The 10,054-nt window shown below is 37.2% G+C and overlaps 1 protein-coding gene across 1 annotated transcript; it reads left to right on the forward strand.

Annotated features, from left to right (window-relative positions):
* Positions 1-518: 518 nt before the first annotated feature.
* On the forward strand, positions 519-9,394 carry LOC145784737 (zinc finger MYM-type protein 1-like). The gene is made up of 2 exons (XM_082596590.1): positions 519-2,222; positions 9,377-9,394. Exons 1-2 carry the CDS (start codon positions 519-521, stop codon positions 9,392-9,394), a joined length of 1,722 nt encoding a protein of 573 aa, XP_082452716.1.
* The last annotated feature ends 660 nt before the right edge of the window (positions 9,395-10,054 follow it).

Raw genomic sequence — 10,054 nt, forward strand, 5'->3', positions numbered from 1 at the left:
TCCTGTGAGGGCTACTTTTCAGCAGAAATTTGACTGGGAATTTTAAAACATCTGGCAACCTTGAGTCAGCACCAAACCAACCAGGTTGGCTTGGCTACAGTACAGCTTTTTGGAAAAAAAGTATAAAATTAAAAGTATGTATTATGTATGGCCTACTGTGGATAGTCTGGCAATGGGCATAGGCGCATATCCCAAACTGCTAGGGCGAGTGAGCCGATTGGGCAATTACTTAGAGACAGGACACACTTGAACTTTGTGGCCAAACTGTTCAGCTCTATGACTGAGGCGAGCTGCCTTTCATATAAAATTTAATGAAAACCTGAAAAAATAAATCTGTAATGATACATTGATCTACAAACCGGTACAGATATTGTGTATGTATCTGAAAATGAGCCTCTCGCCAAACATATGTAACAACAGTAAGTATGGTAGGCCTACTAGTACAGCGAAGGGCATTTTAACTTGTAGGCCTATGTGTTGTAAGCCCAATTGAATTTGAATATGTGTTTTTTTTTGAGATGGCAGAATACAATACTGTAGCATATTTAAAAAGCATTAAATTTTCACAGTTAACATTGGCTGAGAAAGTACAGATTAAAACCAAAGGAAGACACAGTCCAGATTTGATAATCGAAGCTGCAGCTGCTGGTTCAAGCAATGGAAAACAGTATACCAGAAAGTTTAATTCTGATATTTATAAAAAGCATGATTGGCTCACTGGGTGTAATGAAACCAATGCTTTATACTGTTTTCCTTGTCTGTTATTTGGTGGCGAAACAGCATGGACCCAAATGGGAATAAAAGATTTATCTCATTTGCAAAGAAGCATTAAAAACCATGAAAGTTCCTCAAAACACGTAAACAATGTCATAGACCTTTCCTATTTGGGACAAGTGAATATTGTCACTCAGTTGAATACTGGATTTCAGATTGTTATTGCTCGACACAATGAAAAGGTTACAAAAAATCGAGAAACTCTATCAAAATTAGTTGATCTTATTAAGTTTTGTGGGAATTTTGAACTTCCTCTGAGAGGTCACAATGAAACTGCTATCTCGTTAAACCCAGGAGTGTTTCGTGGCTTGGTTGATTTAGTAACTAAATTTGATTCTGCTCTGAAATCCCACATTGAATCAAATGACATATTTAAAGGCACTTCAAAAACCATCCAAAATGATATTCTAGATGCAATTTTCCAAGTTTGCAGACAGCAAATAGAATATGAGATAAAATGTGCAAAATTTTTGGCTATAATGACAGATGAAACAACAGATATTTCTGAAAAATCCCAAATGGTTATTACATTCAGATATGAGAAAGAAGGCACACCAGTGGAAAGATTTTGGGGGTTTTTCAACCCTGTTGATCTGACTTCAGCAACCTTATTCAATCTCTTATTAGATGAACTGAGACCTTTAATTGGAAGTGAACCTAATAAATTAGTTGCTCAAACATATGATGGTGCAGCTGCACTTAGCGGAGTTAAGACAGGTGTTCAAGCTCGAATAAAAGAAGTGTACAGCAATGCATATTTTCTTCACTGTTATGCTCACCAACTCAATCTCATTGTTGAGAAAGCAGCATCGCAAAATGCTAGAGTCAGAATTTTTTTTGCTAGTCTTGCTGGAATTCCAAGTTTTTTTTCAAAGTCTTCCTTGAGAATGTCGACTTTAGAAAATATTACTACTAAGCGACGGATACCTACACCTTCTTCTACACGGTGGAACTTCAAAACACGAACTGTGAATATGGTTTATGAGTTGAGAGAGGAGCTCATGGAATGTTTCAGCCAGTTAGCAACCAGCCGTTCAACTGAGACAGTTTCTGCTGCTATTGGTTTGAAAAGGATGCTCAATGATCCAGAATTTATGTTTTGGTTGAAGTTTTTCACAAAAATTATGCCACATGTTGAAATTCTCTACAAGCAGCTTCAGACAAGAAATATTGATTCAGTGAAAGTTTTTGACTGTGTGACAACCTTTAAGGCAAACATTCAGAAAGTTAGAGAAATATGTGATGACATAGACACTGATAAATATGAATCTCGCAGATCAAGAACTGATCTTGAAAGAAGCACTGAGGCTAAAGCGGTGTGTGATGTAATTCTTTTCCAGTGTCAAGAGCGTTTTCGATTTACTGGCCACTTAGAAGCTAGCAGGCTGTTTGATGTAAATAACTTTACTCTGTTTTCAAAGCAGTTTCCTGCTGCTGTTTTGAACAAGGTAACATCTTTATATCCAGTTCTCGATAAACATAAGTTAAGAAGCGAATTGGAAGTTCTTTACAATCGTTCTGATTTAGCATCATTTAAAAGCCTCACAGGATTATTGCAATCATTTATGTCATTTAATTTGACTGCAACGTTTTGTGAAGTGACAAACCTGGTAAAAATTTTGATAACTACGCCAATGACTACTGCTGAAAGTGAAAGAAGCTTTTCAACGCTGAAAAGAATAAAGACATTTTTGCGTAATTCTATGACAAATGAAAGATTAAGTGCACTGGCAATGCTCTCAATTGAAAATCGATTGATATCTGAAACAAAAGATTTTAATAAACAAGTGATTGATTTGTTTGCCACTTCTAAAAACGGGTCTGCTACTATTCGGCGAGTCCGATTCGGCGAGTCCGATTCGACTAGTCCGATTCGGCGAGTTCCCTATTCGGCGAGAGCCTTTTTCGGCGAGTGCCCTATTCGGCGAGTTTTTGAAATTTGTGAAAGGAAATTATCGGATACCGTAGCGTAATTACAATTGCCGTTTTTACATCGTTTTAACGTCGCTAAACGTTGAAATCGTGCAGAAAGGAATAAAAATTAAATGTTTAAACTATTAAATTACAATTCGTCATGTCAGTTCAGTTGTTTTTATTTCTGACCATCATATGAAAAACAATACACGTCAACATAGCAAAGGCGTAGAAAAAGGTAGAAGCGACAAAACACGAACGTTGAAACGTGCTTGTGACCGAAGTAAGTTATTGAGTTGAAAGAAACATACGCGCCGACTTCCAGGGGGCGGCGCCCCCCGTAAATTTATGGTTGAAGGGCAACAAAAATGGTGATGACAAGTGGTGTTTCAAAGATAAAACACTTCGTGAAAGAGATTTAGATAATTTAAACGGTCTTAAAGAATGCCGAAAGCAAGAAAAGCCTACGTTGCTCTTGCCCGCAAAACAGCAGCTGATCGCATGGCTTTCTCATACGGTATGGAAGTTTCAAAGTAGATGGTAGAGTAACTTGCACTGCTGGAATAGTCACGTAACTATTCACTGCAATATTAAGTAAACCAGCTAAATTAGACGCGCTATTTTCAACGAGGCCTTCCCGCTGTGAGACAATTATGATTCAACAGAACGCATTGTTTTCTTCGCAATGTGTGAGAATTAAATCGAAAACCGATAAAAGAAAAGGTGTTTAATGGTCTTGGTCGCAGATATTGCCTGCATTAACGACGTCTCTTACCGCTATTATCACCTAGCTAACCTGACATCATTGTTTTATGCGGCCGCTAAGGTTTGACATCGACTTCAACGATCATGGAATGTTACGTGAAAATAATAACGATTATATCCTACACGCAAAAATAAAAAAATGATCTCCTCTTTCTGTTTTGTCTCGTGAGCTTTGCATATTGCTCAACAAGTGCATAAAGTTTAGAATTGACAAGAAATCATTGAATTTGAAAATTAAGTTTGAATCACTGCAAATAAACGTATTCAAAAGTTTTACTTAGGCCGACGCGATTTCACACTTACGTAATCTACATCGACAATGATTTTTAGTGCGTTCATTTTGAAAATTGCCGAGCTGGAGACAACAGCTTGTCCCGTGTTAGTTGAACTTGTCTTTTTGAGGTGAAAATCACTTGCGAACATCTCGACCTTTACTCGAGTCTAGGCCACGCTCGAGTATAGCCTACTGTATTCAATAAAAGACTATAAAGACTTTCGATAAAAAACAGAAGAGAAAACACTTCGCAGTTGTTAACGCTTTGAAAGTAATTAGCGAAACGACGTTAATAAAACTGATAGCGGGTTTTCACTCTGCTTGAGATCATGATTTTTTGCGTTTTATTTCGATAACTTCACTGTCTTGATCGTTGTTATTCACTCGCACGAAAAGGAAATGAATCGGCTTGTTTTCCAACAGTTCCAATTATGAGCTAACAATATCAAAATTTTTACGACTAGGCGTACTGCATGCGTAAAACTAATCCTTTCAAGCAGCGCTTCTAATAAATTCAGTTTGGGACCTATTTGTTAATATAAACAAGACACTAAGCTTAATCAAAGACTATTTTAATTGAGTAAAATAGCGTTATGGTTATGACGTCATCACCTTTCTCGCCCCCCAAGGTTTTTTGAAAAGTCGGCGCCTATGGAAAGAAATTTGGCACGGTCGCAACACCTTCAGAAAAATTTAAGATATGAAGGGAAAATAAAATAAAGAAAATGTTACAAAAAAAAATAAAATAAATTTTGTTTATGTCTATAAGTTAGTACTTTTGAATAGTTAAAATGATTAGTTTGGATCAACAAATGTGTGGCCTACAGCTTGGATTGAAAGGAAATTATCGGGTACCGTAGCCTAGTTATCCCGACCAGCAAAAATTTGTTCCAAGAACACAGTTCATTTTTACATTGTAGTAACAGAATGAAAAGGCTAACCAAATGTGTGGCCTATCGTGTTAACGTCGCTAAACGTTGAAATCGAGTAGAAAAGGGAGCTTTTGCTGACTAGGATACTTTGAAACTGAGAAACATTCACAGAAGCCTTTCGATTTGTTCCAAGAACCCAGTTAGCCTAACAGTTCATTTTTACATTGTAGTAACAGAATAAAAAGGCTAACCAAATGTGTGGCCTACTGTAGGCCGCCTACAGCTTGGATTGAAAGGAAATTATCGGGTGCCGTAGCCCAGTTATCCCGACCAGCAAAAATTGCCGTTTTTACATCGTTTTAACGTCGCTAAATGTTGAAATCGTGTAGAAAAGAGAACTTTGCTGACTAGGATACGTTGAAGCTGAGAAACATTCACAGAAGCCTTTCGAATTGTTCCAAGAACCCATTTAGCATAACATTTCATTTGTACATTGATTCAACGTCTGGATACATTATCTTAAAAATGCAACGTATCGTAGGGCTTCTGTGAATGTTTTTCAGTTTCAACGTATCCTAGTCAGCAAAGTTTTCTTTTCTACACGATTTCAACGTTTAGCGACGTTAAAACGATAGGCCACACATTTGGTTAGCCTTTTTATTCTGTTACTGCAATGTAAAAATGAACTGTTAGGCTAACTGGGTTCTTGGAACAAATTTTTGCTGGTCGGGATAACTAGGCTACGGTACCCGATAATTTCCTTTCAATCTAAGCTGTAGGTCACACATTTGTTGATCCAAACTAATCATTTTAACTATTCAAAAGTACTAACTTATAGACATAAACATGATTTTTTTTGTAACATTGTCTTTGTTTTATTTACCCTTCATATCTTAAATTTTTCCGAAGGTGTTGCGACCGTGCCAAATTTCTTTCAACTCAATAACTTACTTCGGTCACAAGCACGTTTTAACTTCGCGTTTTGTCGCTTCTACATTTTTCTCGACCTTTGCTATGTTGACGTGTATTGTTTTTGATATGATGGTCAGAAATAAAACTAACTGAACTGATATGACGAATTTTAATTTAATAGTTCAAACATTTTATTTTTATTCCTTTCTGCACGATTTCAACGTTTAGCGACGTTAAAACGATGTAAAAACGGCAATTGTAATTAGGCTACGGTACCCGATAATTTCCTTTTAAAAATTTCAAAAACTCGCCGAATAGGGCACTCGCCGAAAAAGGCTCTCGCCGAATAGGGAACTCGCCGAATCGGACTAGTCGAATCGGACTCGCCGAATCGGACTCGCCGAAACGGGCCATTCCGTCTAAAAACAGGCGGATGGATTTTATTTTTAAGTAGCTTAATGTTTTGTGTTTATGAAAGAGTCATTGTAGCAGTTGAGCGCAGCATGTTTCTCACTCACTTGAAAGCTTTCATGGTCTTCACATGCACAGTTGATCACTTTCATTTGCATGTTTAGCACAGCACAAATTACAAAGATAACATATATATTGAGATTTATTTTATTGTGTTGATTAATAAATAATCGACACATGTAGATGCCTTAAATCAGTTGTTCCTAAGGTGAACTGAAAGCAGATTTTCGGAGTCGAATACAGTGGAAATTTGGCACATTATTGGATTTAGATAAGAGTTTTCACATTGATATGCCGGTGGATTTGAATTGGATTGTTTTGGAAATCTAACCAGTTTACTTGGAAAAATCTCACAGAACTTGCTATTTTGTTCATTTACAAAAAATAGACAAACTTGTATTTCAATGAAATTGGTGAAACTCTGACCGTTTAGGGCTTGTAATTTTTGCCGCAGAGTAGGTGAAACCTCGACTCGATAAGTTGAAGGTGCAGGGTGGGTGCCATGTAATTACAAGGACTCCTTATAAATAAAAACAAGCAAATATAGTAGCAGTTTAATATTTACTAGTATCTGCATTCAGCACTAACAAAAAAACATTAGGCTGCTAAACCATTGTTGATTAACTGTAAATTTTAAGATTGATCAGCCTAATTAGCTAGAGTTGATACGAAAGCTGAGCAGCAGATTAAGCTTTTATTGTCATACATACAGTTTTTGTACAGTATATGTGGCAAGTAATTTTCTTATTGTTTGTTAAATTAATGTATGCAGGTCACAAAACTGTTCAACTGTTCATAATTGTAAGCTAGGCAATAGGGCTGCTCTAATGAACGAAACGTACAGGACTTACAAAAGAAACAATTTTTCTTGTGCAGTGAATTTTAATAAAAGTTTGGTTCGTTTTTGTTCTGCTGTACAATTTCAATATGCATTAACATTTTCTCTATTTTTGTCATAGATGTAGTAGGCCTACATGCTAATAACTTGACACGCATGTCATCTTACTAATTTTTCTGGATTTGGAGTGAATTCAAAAACTTTGAAAGTTGGATGGATATCGCAATCATGAATGCAGTATCCGAGTACCACTGTGATACTTAAACGTAAGAAACCAAGGAGGGATTTAAAAAGTTTATGGGAGGAATTTATATTTCCACAGTTCTGGATTAGAAAGATTCTTTTCAGCAACAACAGAAAAGCTCTTCACATTCTTATTTCTTTTCGCGTCTGAGTGAGTGCGTATCAGGATTTCCTTCTCTATTACAAACTGAAAGCAAGAAAAGATATCGACTTGATGTTGCAAGAAAAGATACCGTCACAAACTATACCTTGTACTGTACAGTAGAATTCGCATGTAAGTAAGTTACTGGTTCCGCAACCAGCACATGCGAATACAACAATGGGGATCTACCTTCCCTGATTTATGTACAGTTACTCACGGCGTCAGACAGGGTGGAATCCTAAGCTCTTATCTTTTTGCTGTTTATGTAGATGACTTAACAAAGCGACTAAATGCATTATCAATAGGCTGCTGCATCGGTCGTGCATGTTTAAACAAGCTAATGTTTGCTAGCGGTATGTGTTGTTTTGCCCGGAGTTTGAAAGGTCTCGAAGCTATTTTGTCACTTTGCTCCAAATATGCCAAATTTCATGATATTATGTTTAATGCATCAAAGACATATTCCATTTGCTTCAGTAACAAACGCATGAACTTAGAATGTGATTCTGTTGTGACCCTTCAAGGTCAACACGTTGAGTTTGTGCAGTCAGCCAAATATCTTGGTGTGCTTATTGATTACGGTTCCGGTACATGTTGTGTGACAATAGTGATGTAAAAAGACAAATCAGAGCTTTGTATTGTGCCGCTAATAATGTGCCTTCGTTTGTCAAACATTGTAGTGTGGACGTAAAACAAGCTATATTTCGAGCTTATTGCATGCTTCTTTATAACGCACAGTCGCACACCTATGGACCAATGTCTCTGTTAAATGGAAAAGAAACTTTAAAGTTGCATACAAGTTGTTTGTATAAAGGTGTATTTGGTTTATGTGGATTGGAAAGTGTGAGCACTCACCAAGTTCGCTGTAATATACTAACGATTGACGCTTTATTGTGAAGAAATGTATCTAATTTTTTGTAACGCTGCCCAGACTTTGAAAATAACCTGATTTGTACCCAGTGCTAAATGCTGATGTTCATTTAAAAATCGAAGTTTTGTGATGTTGCTTGTAATTTGCTGTACAAGGAAGACTGACATGCAGCCTACTCATAGTGCGGTAGTGGTAAAGTGTCATCGTCCAACGATATTCTCCTATGGTTATGTTTGTAGTTTTCTCCCCTGAACGTGTATTTTTCTTTTCTTTTTTTCTTATATCACCACATGGATGTGTAACATGTATGTTGTATATATATATCTGAAGCAAATAAATAAGCAACTGACAAGTCGGGACCGGCGATATTCAACCGTTATATACGAAATTGACCCTCGGCACACCGCGCAGATTCGCTACGTCCTAGTCATTACGTCTCCAGAGTTAATTACAAGACGTTTTCAAGACATAAACAACACTGTACTGTATTTCACTGTGAAAATGAGTGCTGTCACAATTAGAAGATCTGCAGAATAATTTTCTATTTTTCTTCATATGTTCTGCTTTTTCTTTTTTGGCGTTCTGTCTAATATAGTGCTACAGTATACTGTATACGCAACATACTACAAGGTTAAATAGAAGAGAAAAGGAAGTTAGCCAGGGAATATGTTAATAAATATCTCAGTCATTAACTTTTTCAGAGATGTATGTAGCCTATATAGTTTTTAACAGCCTAGCAGCGCTTTAGCCAATTATAGATATGCAAAATGCAAAAATTGAATTTTTTACATTTGCATCTGCATAATAAAGTTCAAACCGCGAAAGTTTTATCTTAACTTTTCATTACAATTTAGAGCTGAAGATGCGCACAGAATGCACCAAATTAAGTGTCATTTTTCAAAATTTTCTGGGGGAGGCCCCCCAGACCCCCCGCCGTTTTATTCGCCTACGGCGACGACGCGGCCGGGCTGCGCCCGTCCGCAGCACCACCACTTTCACAGCTCACCAGCCGCCACTGCACCTAGGTATAGAATGCACGGCCTTCAGCTAAAAAAATTTAACAATATTCTAGAAAAACAGCCATAGAGGTTAATAATAACAATGATATACTTTTATTTGTGTCGCTCTACAACTGCTAGGGTCTTTTAGCGACAGAGCTTATTTTTAAGTTTTTTATATCATATTTAAGATGTCATCGCATTATTACCCGACTTATTTTCACTAGGCCTACGCTATGTAAAAAAAAAACAATCGGTACTGTTTTTAAAGGTTTGAGTTTGACCCAACCTTTAATTGATTTTAGATCTACCAGCACTGGTGAGGAAGGCAAAAATCTTTCGGCTACCCCTAGCCACAGAGATTGCTTACATGTAGGCTACATTGTTTTTTAAATTCTCAGAGCACAACTTGGACCGAATAAGGCAGTGCGCAATAGCAGATACTAAATAACTACCGTACTCCATAAATAGGCTACTACAGCAGCAGAAGGTGTTTAATGGATTAAATAATTCCCTGGCAACAACACTTTAACAATCGGAAACTTCACTCTGTCAATCTCGGTAACCGGGCTTGTGTCAGTGGTTCAATGCCACTACAAGTATGCAAAACTGACAGGATGAAGCTCTCAAAGATGCTTTTCAAGTCCGAGGATGAAGATTTCATCAATTAAACAAATGCCATTACCCATTTCCATGAATCCCGGGATTTAGGCTTAGCATAGATTAAGAAACGCGGCAAGTATCCTCTCACTTCGCATACCGGTACCGGTACGCGCATCGAATTTTCGCAGAAAAAAGTTATGTGATCAGAGCCAGAATGCTGCGCAGTAGCGGAAACCGCTATTCGGAAACCGCTATTCGGAAATACACATCCCTATACTAAGTTACATTGTGGATTTTTTTAGTTTAGGCCTACGGTTGCTTTTTATTTTGTGTCTAAACCACTTCAGGTTTTGTAAGTAGACTCAAACCTGGTTAGACTG

This window comes from Aplidium turbinatum, chromosome 15 (genome assembly GCF_918807975.1).
Source record: "Aplidium turbinatum chromosome 15, kaAplTurb1.1, whole genome shotgun sequence".
NCBI lineage: Eukaryota > Metazoa > Chordata > Ascidiacea > Aplousobranchia > Polyclinidae > Aplidium > Aplidium turbinatum.

What these genes read in the sequence shown, in the direction of transcription:
- LOC145784737 (XM_082596590.1), top strand. Translation starts at nt 519, where the DNA reads ATGGCAGAATACAATACTGTAGCATATTTAAAAAGCATTAAATTTTCA.